Source organism: Myxine glutinosa, chromosome 5, assembly GCF_964187855.1.
Source record: "Myxine glutinosa chromosome 5, kmMyxGlut1.1, whole genome shotgun sequence".
NCBI classification, from domain to species: Eukaryota; Metazoa; Chordata; class Myxini; order Myxiniformes; family Myxinidae; genus Myxine; species Myxine glutinosa.
In genome coordinates, this window is record NC_136265.1 from 91,461,811 (window position 1) to 91,479,678 (window position 17,868).

The 17,868-nt window shown below is 47.7% G+C and overlaps 1 protein-coding gene across 1 annotated transcript in view; it reads left to right on the plus strand.

The window, feature by feature from the left end:
• LOC144891973 (uncharacterized) overlaps positions 1-13,535 on the plus strand; it is a 96,310-nt gene extending 82,775 nt beyond the window's left edge. Inside the window, exon 2 of the mRNA XM_078777092.1 lies at positions 12,500-13,535. Coding sequence (XP_078633218.1) covers positions 12,500-13,413 — 914 coding nt within the window. The 3' untranslated portion in view covers positions 13,414-13,535. The remainder of the gene's footprint in view (positions 1-12,499) is intronic.
• Positions 13,536-17,868: the final 4,333 nt, after the last annotated feature.

Below are 17,868 nucleotides of genomic sequence, written 5' to 3' on the forward strand. Positions count from 1 at the left end.
TGGTAGGCGGAGACCAAAATGGACATGTGGGAAGGAGTCTAGATGGTTTTGAGGGAGTTCATGGGGGTTATGGATATGGTGTGAGGAATGGAGAAGGTGAAAGGATTTTGGATTTTGCTGATGGAGCTGGTTTGTTGATTTGTAATACTCAGTTCCAGAAAGAGGATAATAAGCTTGTTACATACACGTCAGGTGGGTCGACGACAACCGTTGACTGCCTAATGGTGCGTTGGCGAGATAGGGGGCACCTCCGGGACACAAAGGTGATCCCGGGGGAGGAGGCTGTTTCGCAGCACCACTTGGTTGTATGCGATTTAAGGGTGAAAGGTGTGAGGAGAGCTCGGCGGGTGAAGTACCAACCGAGAATAAAGGTGTGGAGGTTGAAAGAGGTGACGGTGAGGGAAGCATTAAAAGAGAGGTTGATGTGGTTGAGCTTGAAAGTGGTTGGATGTCAATGAAAGATAGTCTGTTGGGAGCCGTTGGTGAGGTATGTGGATGGACAAAAGGACCACCGAGGCACTCGGAAACATGGTGGTGTGATGATGAAGTTGGAAAGAGGATTGACGAGAAGAGGAAGAAGTTCAAGGAGTGGCAGAAGACGAAGGGTACGGGGGCAGAAAAAGCAGAGCATGAAAGTTATAAGGCAGCCAAGAAGGCTGCAAAGAAAGAGGTAGCAAAGGCGCAGGAGGTATGCAGGAAAATGTTCGGAGAACGCTTGGATTCGGAAGAGGGTCAGAGAGCGGTATTCAGGATTGCAAAGCAGATAGCGAAAGAGAGGTGTGATGTGATGGAGGTGAGTAGCTTGAAGGATGAAGTGGGACAAATCGTTGTGGACCCAGATGGAATTAAAGGAAGATGGCAGAGATACATGGAAATGCTGTTGAATGCAGAGAATAAATGGGACGGCAACATAGAGAGTAACCCAGTTTTAGGACCGACAGAGAAGATAACTGAGAAGGAAGTTGAGGAAGCGATTAAAGCAATGAAGAGCAGAAAAGCGGGAGGGCCGACGGGAGTTGTGGGAGATATGTTGAAGGCAGCAGGAAGTTGGGGTGTGAAGAGAATGACAGAGATCTGCAATCTGGTGGTGAAAGAAGTAAAGGCCGCATTCCAGTGAATTGGGAACTGAGTACCCTCGTCCCTCTATACAAGGGGAAAGGTGACCCTCTGGACTGTCGCTCGTCTCGAGCGATAAAGTTATTGGAGCATGGAATGAAGGTATTGGAAAGGGTTGTTGGAGAGGAGGATAAGGAAGAAAGTGAAGATTGACGAAATGCAGTTTGGATTTATGCAAGGAAGAGGAAGGACACAAGAAGACACACTTTTTATTGCAAGGCAGTTGCTGAAGTACATGCTGAAGAGGAAGAAGTGGTTTCTTGGGTTTGTTGATCTGGAGAAAGCATTTGATAGGATTCCACACGAAGTGGTGACATGGGCATTGAGGAAGTTAAGAGTGGAGGAATGGTTGATCAGAGTAGTGATGGCAATGTACGAAAGAGCGCGCAGAGCTGTAAGGACGAAGGACGGGAACAGTGGTGAGTTTGAGGTGAAGGTGGGAGTGCATAAGGGGTCAGTACTAAGTCCACTACTATTTGTAGCTGTGATGGAGGTGCTGGCTCGGAATGTAAAGGAGGGTTTACCATGGGAGTTGTTGTATGCAGATGGTCTGGTGTTGATTGCGGAAAGTATGGATGGACTGAAGGAGAAGATGAACAAGTGGAAGGAATGTATGGAGACAAAAGGTCTGAAGGTGATTATCGGAAAAATGAAGGTGATGGGGGTGATGGGAAATGGTAAAGCAAGTGGTGAGGTGGAAAGAACTGGGAAATGGCCATGTGCGGTGTGCAGGGAGGGTGTCGGAGTGAACTCCATTCAATGTACAATGTGCGCAGAGTGGGTTCATCAAAAATGTAGTGGTCTGAGAGGGTCATTAACCAGTGTGGCAGCTACATTCAAGTGTAAGGTGTGCACAGAGGGAGTTGCAGATGGAGGAAATGTTGAGTTGGATCTTGGCGACGGCGTGAAGCTGGAAGGTGTGAAAACATTTTGTTACCAAGGAGACGTGTTGAATGGAGAAGGTGGATCAGACTCGGCAACGGCTGCTCGAGTGAGATGTGCATGGAAGAAGTTTCGGGAACTGAGTGGCGTGCTGACGAGGAGGGGAGTGTCGTTGAAGCTGAAGGGAAAGGTGTATGCTGCATGTGTGAGAAGTGTTATGATTTATGGGAGCGAGACATGTGTAATGAACGTAGAGCAACAACGAAGGCTGGAAAGGGTGGAAATGCGAATGGTTCGGTGCATGTCTGGAGTATCGTTGAGAGAGAGGAAGACATCTATCTATAATTCCAGTAATCTCTGTCTGTCTGTCTGTACGTCTGTACGTTTGTCTGTGACCGCTGTTTCTCGACAACCACGGGTCCGATATACTTTTAACTTGCCAGGTATATTGCTGGGGACCCGAGGATGTGCCTTTTCAAGGTTTCATATTAATCGGACAATTACTTACCGAGCTATGTCCAAAAAACGATTCAACCAATCAGAGAGCAGCGAACGATCGCGTGTGCCGAACGTGGCGGGCACACTCTGCCTCGGATGGCACATTTGAGAGCGTATTCATTTATTTCACGTTTGCAAACTATGTTGGCGTTAAACTATGTTTTACAACTAATAAAAACGAATTTGCGATTCATTCGCTTTCCTGCGCGTTTGTGCACGCGATGGCGATTTCTTTACCAAACTCCGGAAGCCGTTCGCTTTGGACCAAACCATTGCATGTAAATAGAGGGGGGGGATTGTCACCACTCGCAAGCCGTTCGCTTTGGACCAAACCATTTCATGTAAATAGAGGGGGGGGATATAATTTTAGATATAGATATAGTACGGGCATGCCCTAGTATGATTAATTGTGAAAGATGATTGGAATAGAGCCTGTGATGGATGCTGTGAAGAGAAACAGGTTGAGATGGTTTGGTCATGTGTTGAGCAAGGATGAAAGTGACTGGTTGAGAAGAATGATGGAAATGAATGTGGAAGGAAGTGGAGGACGGGGAAGACCGAGTAAGACTTGGCTAAAGGTGGTGGAAGAAGAAATGCGGGCAAGGGGGTTAACAAGGGGAGATGCAGAAAATAGGGCAAAATGGAGAAGACTGTCAGGGGGCCCGCAAGGCTAACCCCCGCTCTTGCAGGGAAAATGGCCTTAAAATGCCTGTTGTTGTTGTTGTTGTTGTTGTTGTTGTTGTTGTTGTGTATCGGCTTTCAATCTAGTATTGCTGCCATACCACGTAACATGACCTCAAAAAATGTACACTCTGCATATGTATAGGTGGCGTATCATGCTTTTGTGAATTTTCATGTTTATCGGATAAGGTTTGTTTTTCTATCCAAGATGGCTGCCAAACCACATCACTGACGATGTCATCATTTTCAAATTAAATGCAACAATGGTGTTCGATGATATTTGTAAAATTTTGCATCAATAGTGCAAGCTGTTTCAAAGATATTGTAACGAATTTGAGAAGTGTAACGGTTTTGAGAAGTGTAACAATTTTGGAGGAAGTGTAACGAATGTGAAAAGTATGGTTTTGTTGTGTGTAACACCCTCGTAATGTAAATAATGGTCGCAGCCGTCCCAGTTAATTCCATGAAACTTACACACAGGCCACGATATATCTTTTTAAATAGTTTATTTCCTTATTCTATGTCGGCTAAATATGTGTTTCCCACTAGATTGACTCTGCATTGCATCAAACGAAATAAAGCGTAGACCCCTCCGATGATCCATGGCAGCTCAAGTGCCAGGGATTCCCCCACTTGAGCTTTCACAGCAAACGTTTATTGCAGTACTGAACTGCTGTGCAACGTGACGGCGCAGTACCTGCAGCTGCTGACCGGTTTTCGCCATTTGCGGCCATTACGAAAAAGGGGAGTGGCTAGAGAAGACAGGTCGCCCCCCTCGTCATAGGGGGGAGGAGTAAGGCGGCCCCGCTCATCCAACCCAGAACAAGGGGTTTGGCTAAGAGAGGGCGGAGCGGGAACCCCCGAGAAAGTGCGCGAAGGTTCGGTGAGGAAACCAATATAAGTCGCCGCGGGACGCACTCCACCCTCTTGCTCCTCTTGCTCTTGCTCTGCCCCCGTGCTCTTGCTCTGACCCCGTCCTCTTGCTTGCTGTCGCTCGTTGTTGCTGGGGAGAAGGAAGACGCCTGAACGAGCAGGTGTGTGCGAGCCATCGTGCGACCAGCTGCGCTGCAGCTAAGGGGGCAGCTAAGGGGCCGCAGGCCACGAAAAGGACGCGCCAGGCAGCAATCCACGCTGAACCCTCCATTGCCTCCCAAAACAACCATCCATCCCTATCCATACCTGCCTGCAATATCCCCCGTGTAAGTGTGAACGTCGTCTGTCCTAATTGTTGTCCTGGGGTTAAGTAAATTGACTAGTACTAGGGCATGCCCGTACTATATATATATCTAAAATTATATCCCCCCCCTCTATTTACATGAAATGGTTTGGTCCATTCGCAAAGCCAAAGCGAACGGCTTGCGAGTACGGTGACAATCCCCCCCCTCTATTTACATGAAATGGTTTGGTCCAAAGCGAACGGCTTGCGAGTACGGTGACAATCCCCCCCCTCTATTTACATGAAATGGTTTGGTCCAAAGCGAACGGCTTGCGAGTACGGTGACAATCCCCCCCCCTCTATTTACATGAAATGGTTTGGTCCAAAGCGAACGGCTTGCGGAGTTTGGTAAAGAAATCGCCATAGCGTGCACAAACGCACAGGAAAGCGAAAGAATCGCAAATTAGTTTTAATTAGTTTTAAAACATAGTTTAACGCCAACATAGCGGCAACATAGTTTGCCAACGTGAAATAAATGAATACGCTCTCAAATGTGCCGTCCGAGGCAGAGTCTGTTCGCCACGTTCGGCACACATGATAGCTCTCTGATTGGTTGAATCGTTTTTTGGACATAGCTCGGTAACTACTTCTCCGATTAATATGAAACCTTGAAAAGGCACATCCTCGGGTCCCCAGCAATATACCTGGCAAGTTTCAAGTATATCGGACCCGTGGTTGTCGAGAAACAGCGGTCACAGACAAACAAACAAACACACAGACACACAGACACACAGAGATTACTGGAATTATAGATAGATAAGCTAACGATTCACTGTGTGACTGCTTCTTCCATCCATTGCTTGTAAATAACTTTGATCGCTCCTTCTTTTTGCTTGTGTGTATAATAAATCCTGTTATTCCTCCGTACTCTGTCTTCTTCTCTCTTCCTTCTCTTTCGGTCGCTTTAGAGGTTTCCAAATTGAATATCTGTGGTGCGATCTGGTCAACGTTGGGGGAGTCGGGCCAATCGGGGATCCTGTAACGGTCGCGGTGGACCATCCGCTCGGCCCAAAGTAACATCTAAACCGCGTCCGTAACAATTGGTGTCGAGGAGTGGGATTCGAGGCCCGAACCAAATTTTTAAAACGTGTAGGAAAAAAAATTTTGGTCAAAATTACGTGCTGCCGAAATTTTGTTTTATAAAACCCGAATTTTGAGATCGCGCCATGGACAATCAAGGCGATCGGATGTCGGTGGGGGAGATAGACGGGTTTGGGGTAACCCAGGACCTCGGGGAAATGTATATGGAGGATGTGGTTGAGGGGGTATCAGACGCACAAAATGGCGCACTCGCGCACGAGGTTTCGGGCGCACAAGATGGCGTCCTCGCGCACATGGTTGTTGCGGCACCAAATTTAGCCACGCCCATGGTCGCGGTAGCCGAACCCGAGATGCCAATGAATTGGAACCTGTTTATGAAACAGATTATGGCCTTTATGGTAAAAACAGACGATAATTTCAAAGGGATGGAAAACAGAATGGGGAACCGGATGGATGCTCAGGGTGAGCAATTGTGGGTAATGAGGGACGAAGCGAGGGGTACCGGTGAGGGGTTAGACAAGAAATTTGGGAAGTTAGACAATAATTTTGAGGGGTTAGACAACGGGATAAAAGAGGTGAAAAATGGGTTAATGGGGTTAGAAAATAGGATGGAGGACAAATTGCGGGAAATAGGGGAACAATCTGCCAGGGAAATCAAACGAATGGGGAACCAGATAGAGGAGGTGAAAATCGGGTTAGAAAGTAAACTGGATGCTCAGAGGGATGAATTGGGACAGATGAGGGTGGCATCTACAAAAGAGATGGAGGAGATGAAAGAGGGGATACGACGAGGTGTAAGTGAGGAGGTTTCGGGGCTACGCGAGGAGGTAAAGCGAGGTGAGAAGCGTATGGAGAAAGAGGTGAGAAATAATACGGCGAGGTTACAAGGGGGAATAGAAGATCTGACGGAGGAGGTGGAACAGCTGACAGAGGGACAAGCGGAGTTAGTGGAGCAGGTTCAAAGGAACACTGCAGTACTAGGAGGGTTAAAGGCGACACAAAAAGAAATTAAAAATGACTTAATAGCGACACAGAGGCAATGTCAGATGGTACGTGAGGGACTGACAATGAGGTTGGACGAGGTGACAGAGGTAATGGAGAAAAAGGACCGGCAGGTGAGGATGCACATAGAGACGGTCACGGTAGCCTTAGAGGACGAACTTGAGGAGACGCACCGGGAAATAAAAGAGGTGAAGCAAAAATTAGAGGAAGTGGAAGAAGAGGTGAGTGAAATTAAGAAGGGACGGACAGAAACTAAGAGGGAGATAAAGGGGGAAGTAATGGAATATGTACAAGGTCTGTGTTCAAATCATGATGAGGTGCTCACCAACCAAATAAAAAGTTTGCAGGTGGCAGAGGAGGTGCAACGACGAGGTACGGAGGTGAGTGGCAATGTATATGATGTGAGGGGAGATTCAGTCGGCTTGGGGATTGGGTTGAATCCGGGTGTTCGTGAAAGGCCGTTGGTGAAGTGTGCGACAGGTCAGGTGTGCGAAAAAAGAGGTGTGCGAGAATGTCCGACCATGGGGTGTGTGAGGAAAAAGTGCGCGCCGACCAGTGAGTGTGCTGTCGAGAGTGAGTCGGCCGTAGCGCGTGTGCGAGGGGTACATGGAAGCGCGGTGTGGTAAGTGTTACGGAGGAAGTAATGAAAGAGTGTGCGCAAGAGGATGCGCGAGAAAGGGGTGTAACGGACAGGTGCATGGGGAAAGAGTGCGCTGTCAAGAGTAAGGGGGAATGCACGCCTGTGGTGAGTGTTACAGAGGGTGTAATGGGAGAGTGTGCGCAAGAGTGTGCGCGAGAAAGGTGTGTAACAGACAGGTGCATGAGGAAAGAGTGCGCTGTCGAGAGTAAGGGTGAGTGCGCGACCGAGAGTGGAGGTGAAAGTAGTGAGAGTGACACGGAGCGTGAGTTGGTTGTGACAGGTGAGCGAGGATGTACACCTGGCATGGAAGGATGCACACCTGGAATTGTAGAGCGTGTGTGGGGATGCACACTTGAGTTGGTCGTGAGGCACGTGGTTGGGTGTGCGAGTGAGAGCACACCTGTAATTGTCACAGAGGAGGTGACCGAGGAAGGGGCGCGAAGAGGTGTGTTGGTGAGGTGTGCGAGCGACGAATGTGTGCCAATGTGTTCGGTGGTCAGGTGTGTGACCAAGTCTGTGAGCGGAATGAGTGTACCGAGGTGTGTAAGGAAAGGTACGAGGAGCATGGGAACAGCTGGAGGTATGAGCAAGAAAGGGGTAGCGTATGCGTGTAAGCATGCAGGTGAGGCATCGACGGTAACCGGGTTAGCGGTTAGAGCGACTTTTAGCCGAATCGGGCCCTCGGTGCGTGCCGGGCTTCGCGTGCCGCGAGAACCAGCGGGGATCCGAGCCACGGCGGGTTCGAAAGGACCGCCGTACGCGATCCACGCTGGGCCTCGCTTGGAACAGCCGCGTCCGTGCTCCACTAGGCGGAGCGGGCAGCTCGATAGGAAGGGTCGTCATGGCGACCACTTTTTATTGAGACGTTCCGGCAGGTCGAGATTGGGCAATTGGATGGCTCCGCGCCGAGGTGGTGCGTGGGATCTCGGCACGGGTAAGCCCCCGTCCCTGCACCGAGTGCCGGACGCATCCAGCCGCCGGCACCAAAGAACCCGCGTTCATTGCTCGGCTGTACGAAGCCGGGCTGTGGAAGTGAATTGGCGCACCGAGAGGATCTAATAAGTAGACGGGTGATGAGGATAGTGTTTTGGCCCCGAAATTAGAAAAAAAAAAGCAAAATTTGATGATGGTACAGTGAGTGATTGGCAGATGATTGGCAAAATTTTTGATTGGCTGAAATTTGGTGTGCCAAATTGATAGTAGGACCTCCCCGACGTGGTGGGATGGCAACTCTGTCATCCCTCACAGACGGGGGGGGGGGGGGGGGCAAAGGAGCACTAGTTTATGGGGTTGATGGCAGTGAAAACTAGCCCGGGTGGGTTAGGATATTGTGTGTAGGGCCCTAGAAGATGACATTAGGTAACGTTAAGATTAGTTAGTGACAATGATACCTGGAGTGGGGACGCAGGTAGATTAGAGTGGATGATAATGACGTGGTATGTGCTTAGTTTAAAGGGAAGACGGGGAGCACTAGGTTAGCAGGGCAACAGGTAGTTTAGATGATGCCGTGTGAGGATTGAACAGGTGTGATTGAACAGGTGTGATTGCACAGGTGTGCAACTGGACAGGTGGATGGAGCAGTGTATGAGTGAGTGATGGTGATGTGTATTGTGATGACCAAATGGTCCAGGAAGAAAGGAGGGTGCAGGTGGCACCAGGTATGATTGCACAGGTGTGCAACGACAGGTGAATGGAGAACAGGTGAATGGAATAAATGGTATGGAGTATTGGAATGGATGGTCTTGGAGTGAGTATGGTGGAAATTGTGGAGTGGAGTGGATGGTGCGAAGGTGTGAAGGGGGGAAGAGTGGACCCCCATCACGGATACCCGGGGCAGGTAGAGTAAGTGTTAGGTAGAGGGTATAGGTAAATTGTGGTTGGATATTGGCATCTGTGGTGCGGGTGGAAGAATGGTGATTGGATGGGTGCATTAGTGTTGTGGAAATGGCTGGGCGTGTAGCCTGTTAGTGTGTGTAGTTGGTTTGGGCACTCCACCACTGTGAGGATGTCGGCCAGGTGAGGCCGCAGGTGGGCTCTGGGAGCCGGTAGTAGTTGTTGTGGATGGGGCCCGAGGATCCGGAGGACGGACCCGGGTAGCCCAGTGCCAGAGGGCACCGAGTGGGGTGACAGAGCCAGGAGGGGTCTTCCCCAGTTAGTTAGGTTAGGGTGAGGAGCTAGGTAAGCTCGGGTGGCAACTACAGTGGTGGAGGTGTGCAGGTGGGTAGACCTGCTGGGAGAGCTACACGTCACAGCCCAGAAATTGTGCAAGGGCACCGGGAGATGAATCGGGGGAGTGAGACCTCAAATTGAGAAGCACCACAGTTTGGTCAATGGGAATTGGTTGTTAGAACCCATAGTGTAAGTGGCCAATGGATTGGCAGGGAAAGACCCCGGGTAGTGTAAAGAGTGTTAAGGTCATTTAGAGGATAGTTAGGATTGGAGTCTCCTCGCATCATCTGCATCCACTCACCTGAGATGAGGTACTCCACACCATGCCATGTTTTATTATTTTTCATTAATGCAAATGTTTTGGATTGTGAGACGCATCATGACGTGGGTGTGACATTGTGCGTAATTCCATCTCTCCCTCCTTATGAGGATTGATGATGAATTGGTGATGGCAAATTTTGAAGTAGAGGGATTGGAGACGAATTTGGTGTAGAAGGGAAAGATGGGGAAGACAAGACGTAGTGACGAATTTGTAAAGGTGTAAATTCTTGTAAATATGGGGTAAGGGCAAGGGTAGTGTAGGTGACAGGGGGGGTGACGTACGGTAGGGACGAGTTTTTCTCACTTCGCTCTCCGTACGCACTTGACCCTGCATTGCCTTTATTGACGTGTACCCTTGTGACCTTACCCCTCGCTCATTTGTCTTCCCCCCTTTTGTCTCCCACTTGAGGACCTGTGCGCCATTGGGTGCCGAGGGGAGCGTGCGTGAGATGGCCATTGTGCGCACGAGATTCTCAGAACCAGCATGCATTGCGTTGATGTACCACTTTATGGACCGCTGTTCTGCGGCCAAGTACCACTTGATGGACCCCAGGTTCTGGGGCAGGGCACCTCTGTTGGAGACCGGCCATAGTGGCCAGGGAATCTTGCTTGCGGACCTCGGTAAGGCGGCACCTATGCCAAACAGGTGGACCACCCTTAGTTGGCCCCTGCGGCCCTAAATAAAAATGAACACAAGTTGTGCTTTTTATTATTTCCAAGTAGGCCGCATGAAGCCAGAAGACGTCGGGAAGAACATCGGCCCAGCAGAGAAAGAGAAGACCACCACCAGTTGCTTTGTTGTGTTTATTATGAACAGTGGTGACTGTGCATCGAGTGGTGCTTTTGGTGCTTTTGTGGTGCTTTTGTGGTGATTGGTGGTGCTTTTGGGTGCTTTGGTGGTATTGGTACTGGTGCATCGATGCAATGCGTGTTGTCTCCTCCCTCCCAACAGGAATTTCTTTTTCTTGTTCCCTAAAAAGAAAAAAAAAACACAGGTCCTGGGTTGCGTTGTAAATAAGAAATAACGTCACTGTAAATAATGCTCCCCACCGTAAATGTATAGTTTGAGAACAATTCCGTAATTCGGTTAGCTGTGGGCTTGAGTCTGTTAGACAGGGTGCAATGCAATAGGGGGACATACTTATTTGTGTTTTAAGATTGTCACACTCAGGGTCAGGTTAATTGTAGAGGGAATTACACCTACATGTCACACTAAGTTAAAGTTTTGTGGGCCCGAGGACGGGCCTGAAGAAAGGAGGGTGCAGTGTAACGAATTTGAGAAGTGTAACGGTTTTGAGAAGTGTAACAATTTTGGAGGAAGTGTAACGAATGTGAAAAGTATGGTTTTGTTGTGTGTAACACCCTCGTAATGTAAATAATGGTCGCAGCCGTCCTCCTAGTTAATTCCATGAAACTTACACACAGGCCACGATATATCTTTTTAAATAGTTTATTTCCTTATTCTATGTAGGCTAAATATGTGTTTCCCACGAGATTGACTCTGCATTGCATCAAACGAAATAAAGCGTAGGCCCCTCCGATGATCCATGGCAGCTCAAGTGCCAGGGATTCCCCCACTTGAGCTTTCACAGCAAACGTTTATTGCAGTACTGAACTGCTGTGCAACGTGACGGCGCAGTACCTGCAGCTGCTGACCGGTTTTCGCCATTTGCGGCCATTACGAACAAGGGGAGTGGCTAGAGAAGACGGGTCGCCCCCCTCGTCATATGAGGGAGGAGTAAGGCGGCCCCGCTCATCCAACCCAGAACAAGGGGTTTGGCTAAGAGAGGGCGGAGCGGGAACCCCCGAGAAAGTGCGCGAAGGTTCGCTGAAGAAACCAATATAAGTCGCCGCGGGACGCACTCCACCCTCTTGCTCCTCTTGCTCTTGCTCTGCCCCCGTGCTCTTGCTCTGACCCCGTCCTCTTGCTTGCTGTCGCTCGTTGTTGCTGGGGAGAAGGAAGACGCCTGAACGAGCAGGTGTGTGCGAGCCATCGTGCGACCAGCTGCGCTGCAGCTAAGGGGGCAGCTAAGGGGCCGCAGGCCACGAAAAGGACGCGCCAGACAGCAATCCACGCTGGACCCTCCATTGCCTCCCAAAACAACCATCCATCCTCAAGCCATACCTGCCTGCAATATCCCCCGTGTAAGTGTGAACGTCGTCTGTCCTAATCGTTGTCCTGGGGTTAAGTAAATTGACTAGTATAAGCTAACGATTCACTGTGTGACTGCTTCTTCCATCCATTGCTTGTAAATAACTTTGATCGCTCCTTCTTTTTGCTTGTATGTATAATAAATCCTGTTATTCCTCCGTACTCTGTCTTCTTCTCTCTTCCTTCTCTTTCGGTCGCTTTAGAGGTTTCCAAATTGAATAACTGTGGTGCGATCTGGTCAACGTTGGGGGAGTCGGGCCAATCGGGGATCCTGTAACGGTCGCGGTGGACCATCCGCTCGGCCCAAAGTAACATCTATACCGCGTCCGTAACAATATAATTGTTTAATCTTTTCCTTCAATCCAATATGGCTGCCACACCATGTGACCAATGTTGTTTTCATGATAAACTTTCAATCACCATGCCGAGTCAATGAATCACGTAAAGCTTTGAGTCAATCGATTTGGTGCTTTGGGCGAAGATGTTTTTTTCAAGTTTTAGGTTAAATCAAATATGGCTGCCAAACCATGTGACCGATGATGTCATAAGTTTAATATTTCAACACAAATTGGTCATAGATCATGTGCATACTCAAAACTCTGATACCTAAAGTATGATTTATCATGGAAACCCAAACTTTTGCACATTACTGTATATACACAACAATATATATATTTTTAGTTTTCTGCAGTGGAACAAATACGATGTACATGTTTCGGCACATTTGTCTGGTCATGTGAATCTTATTTTTTTTACAGATCATGTGATGTTGTATTTACAGGTGAATCCACTGAATCTACACGGGAGACTGCACCAACTGCAACATCACCAGATGCAACAAACAAGAGGAATTTTTACAAGCAAGACAAAATGAATGTGGAGATGTTTGCACAGAATAATTTTCACAACGCTCACCAAAGAAAGAAATCTGAACATCAATACAAATGCACAAATTGTGGAAAATCTTTCCGTCGCCCAGACAAATTGAAAATACACATGAGAGTTCACAGTGGTGAATGCCCGTCCACATGCACAAGTTGTGGAAAATCTTTTAAACGGCCACCCGGCCTTAAACAACACATGACAATTCACAGTAGTGAACGCCCATACAAATGCACAAGTTGTGGAAAATCTTTTAAACGGCCATCCGGCCTTAAATCACACTTGACAATTCACAGTGGTGAACGCCCATACAAATGTACAAGTTGTGGAAAATCTTTTAATCTGTCAACCACCCTTAAATCACACATGACAATTCACAGTGGTGAACGCCCATACAAATGTACAAGTTGTGGAAAATCTTTTATACGGCCATCCACCCTTAAATCACACATGACAATTCACAGTGGTGAACGCCCATACCAATGCACAAGTTGTGGAAAATCTTTTATACGGCCATCCACCCTTAAATCACACATGACAATTCACAGTGGTGAACGCCCATACAAATGCACAAGTTGTGGAAATTCTTTTAATCAATCATCCACCCTTAAACAACACATGATGATTCACAATGATGAACGCCCATACAGTTGCTCAAGTTGTGGAAAGTCTTTTAATCGATCATCCACCCTTAAAAAACACATGAGAATTCACAATGGTGAACGCCAATTCAAATGCACAATTTGTGGAAATTCTTTTAATCAGTCATCTCACCTTAAAAGGCACATGATGATTCACAATGGACGTTCCTGAATAACGATCCTTTACCGAAAAAGGAGGGGGACATTTTGAGTTCTGAGAGAACTTCCTCACCTTCTAAAACCCGCAAATGGAGATGACAACGAACGGGAGAACACCTGTATGCATGTATGTATGTGCACAATTACTGGAAAAAATTTTTTAACGAGTCTCCTCCCCTTAAATATAATGCACATGACAATTGAAAATGGAGAACGCCTGGAGAAACGCACAATTTGTGGAAAGTCTCTCATTCATCTATCCACCCTTAAAATGCACATGGGAATACACAATGAGAGATTGGGGCACATGAGCATTAGCCGCAGGGTGCAGCACGAGTCTAGAAAAGGGGGATAAGCCTAAAAAGTGGGGATGGGGTTGGTATATATATATATATATATTGTTACAGACGCGGTTAAAGATGTTATTTTACCGAGCGGTTGGTATTACCGCGTCCGAACAGTTACTCCCCGATTAGAACCCGATTCCACCCGACGTTGACCAGATCGCACCGCAGATATTCAATCGGGAAACCTCTAAAGCGACCGAAAGAGAAGGAAAAGAGAAGAAGACAGAGTACGGAGGAAGAACAGATTTATTATACACACACAAGCAAAAAGAAAGAACGACCAAAATTATTTACAAGCAATGGATGGAAAAAGCAGTCACACAGTGCATCGTTAGCTTATACTATTCATTTTACTTAACCCCAAGACAACGAGTAGGACAGACGACGTTCACACTTACTCGGGGGATATTGCAGGCAGGTAGGGCTTGAGGTGGATTGCTGGAGGGGGGAGGCAGGGTCGGAGGCAGCAGCTCTCAATTCCTCGCGCTTTTGGCGGGAAAACCCTCCGTCGCGTATCCGCTGCTGTAGACATCACGCGCTGGCTCGGCACACCTGCTCCTCTCCTTCTGGTGGAGCCGTCTCCCTCCTTTCAGCGCGTCTCTCCAAAGCTGGTTTCCTCTCCGAGTACCTCTCCTCTTTGGCTTGGAGCGTCTCGCATCTCACCGCTCACCGCTCCTTTCGGTGTCGCCTCTTCGCTCATCTCCCAGGTCATCTGTTGAAGCAGTCCCTTCCCGTCCGGGCGGAATCACTCCGGGCGGAATCAAGCCGCCGGCTGCGAGGGCACGCCTACCGGGTCGCTAACCGCGGTGCTGGTTGGCCAAGTGGGGTTGGCTCACTCCTCCCCTCTATGACGAGGTGGAGACACGCCTTTCTTCTCCGAGGTTAGCACATGGGCAATGGCGGCTTGCGGGATTGAACACCACTCGCACCCCTTTTTAAAAGGAACGTTGGAGAGCGGAGATGTTTGGGGAAATTGCAAGGGCCTACGCCTATTTTGTTTGATACAATGCAAAGTCAATCTAGTGGGAAACACATATTTAGCCTACATAGAATAAGGAAATACACTATTTAAAAAGATATATCGTGGCCTGCGTGTAAGTTTCATGGAATTAACTAGGAGGACGGCTGCGACCATTATTTACATTACGAGGGTGTTACACATAACAAAACCATACTTTTTACATTCGTTACACTTCCTCCAAAATTGTTACACCTCTCAAAAACCGTTACACTTCTCAAATTCGTTATCCACTTCTCAAAACCGTTACAATATTTTACATATTAGACACACAAATACCACATAAGCACACAAACACAATGGAGGTGCATACTTTGAGAACTGTTTGGTTTCTGCTCCATCTCTTGAAGCCCACCAACATGTGGAGATAGCAACAACCAACAACTACTTACATACAAACATACATGTATATACAGGCACACACATGTACACACACACACACACACACACACACACACACACACACACACACACACACACACACACACACACACACACACACACGTATGCACACACACACGTGGAGGTGGACACTTTGAGACCTGGGAAGGCTCTGTTCTCCCTTCTCAAACCCAAATTATGGAGATAATAACCAACAAGAACATTCATACAAATGCACAGTTTGAGCAAATCATCCACTTATTTGTGCGACATCGAAATAGATTTAAAAATTCACAATGGAAAACACCCGTGGAAATGTACATTGTGTGAAATGCTTTTTATTGGGTTCCACTCTCAGGAATACGCAGAAAATTACATCTGTCCAACCTCAAGAATGAACTTTCAAACTTGTCTCCCTTCTTGAAAACCTGATGGTGCCTTGTTAGTCTTTCTCAGGAGTGTGGTCCTCCGCTATCGTTCTCTTCAAATGACACCACAGCCGCTTCCACTCTTCAGAGGTCATGGAATCCATCATAACAGTTGATATGAAATCTCCTTTCAACTTAGGAAATGTGAAATCTTAACTCAGGAAATGTGCAATTCTAACTTAGGAAATGAGTTTCGTCTACGTATATACACATATGTACCTCTATACATGAAACATCGGCCATATCCCCATTATAGTTTGATGATGATTGACACAACTCCACTGAGTGATATCATTAACCCCTATCAAGAAACCAGCATCCCATGGGGTAAGCCACGTGATTGGCTGCAACCAAAGATTTCCCAATTATGGTGAACCCTCTTTTGTGGAGGACATACTTATGAACGCAGACTTACCAAGAAGTGCAAAAAGGGACATAGATCCCTTCAATTGAGAAATATTTTCATCAAGATATTGAATTGTCATGAAAATACCTGTTTGAATAAAGTGACGGCTTGCAGCCATGTCCACACTGGTTTATTTAAATAAGAGTAAAATGTGTACAAGAGTCGCAGGATATGTTAGTTGGTGTCGTGTTCACGATTCATCACCAGTCTTTGGTTTGATTACTGAAGGAACAAATCTGATAACACGTGTAACTCTGATGTACTGTGTCAGCAAGGAGAGGTGCATTTCAGAGTTTCCTGCCACATTTTAATTTCGGTTATGGTTGTTGAATATCCCGTGATACCTTTATTTAAAAAGTTGGCCTTTCATTCATGTGTTGGTGGTTTGGTAATTGTGCGTACCTGGGATGAGCAATGATCCCAAGAATGGTAAGGAAATTGATGTTTGGGAAAGGATGGAATTGCTATAGTTTCTCCAAGGTCATATTTCATTGGTCCAAGGCCAATGGCTTGATCTCTGATCATCAATTTGGTTTCAGACCGGGTCACTCTACTCTGGACATGCTGCTTCTGCTTTCTCAACAATGGATGGAGGTCCTCAATGCCAAACAGGAAATTAGAGCTGTCTCCCTTGATATATCACGTGCCTTCGATACGGTCTGGCACCCCGCTCTGCTCACCAAACTCTCCTCTTTTGGTATCCATGGAAATCTCCATGCATGGCTGGCGGACTTCCTCTCTAGTCGTAGTCAACGTGTGGCCCTGAATGGGTTTCTCTCATCTCCCCTTCCTGTTAGGCTGGAGTTCCCCAAGGCAGTGTTCTGGGCCCTGTTCTTTTTCTGGTCTTCATCAATGATCTCTCTGACTCTCTTGAAAATCCTCTCTATCTCTTTGCTGATGACTCTACTCTCTGTCGCTCCATTCTTCATCCCTCAGATCGGCAGTCTGCAGCCTCCTCACTCTCGGCAGACCTGGACAAAATCACAGACTGGGCAAACAAGTGGAACATGTCTTTCAATCCTGACAAATCTCACACTCTTACGATGTCTCTCCGAAAAGACAGACTGGACAACCCTCCCATCCACTTTCTGAATAATCCTCTCCAAGAAGTTCTGTCACTCAAGGTTTTGGGTCTCACGATCTGCCATGATCTTTCCTGGGAAAACCACATTTCAAATCTGGCCTCCAAAGCCAGTCGCCGACTGGGCATCCTCCGTCGTGCGAAGTCCTTCCTTGGAACACCTGAGCTCCTCACCACATACAAGGCTTTCATCTGCAGCTCAATGGAATACTGCTCTCCCCTCTGGGCTGGTGCTCCTGCCTCACACCTAGCTCGTCTTCACGCTGTTGAAACCAAAGCATTCAGAATCATTGGAATCTCCCGCGATGAAGCTAACTCCAAGGGCCTCTCACTCACTCACCGCAGGCAGGTTGGTGGTCTTTCCGTCTTCTACCGACTACTCTCTGGCCTTGCCCCCCTCCCCCCCCCAGCTCTCTCTGGGCTCTGTCCCGCAAATATTCCCACAGGTCGCAGAAGATCTGCCTGCAACCCTCTTATGGTTAAACTCCCAAAATCAAGACTCTCTGCTCACCTTCACTCCTTCATTCCTCTTTTCTCCCGCCTCTGGAACAAACTCCCTCACCCTCTTCAATCCCACTCCACCCTCCAGGTCTTTAAAACAGCTGTTCACCACCATCTCTTATCTTCCCCCATCCAAAACCTTGATCTTTTCTATCCCTGCTAATTTCACCCCAATTCCACTTTTTTGAAATACCAACTTCTGTCTTGGAATCCTTGTGTTTTATACTTCTCCTACCCCCACCCCTTTCCCACGCCTCCTCCCCCCAAGCCCTCTCCCTCCCACACATCTCCCTGCTCTCAAGTGTT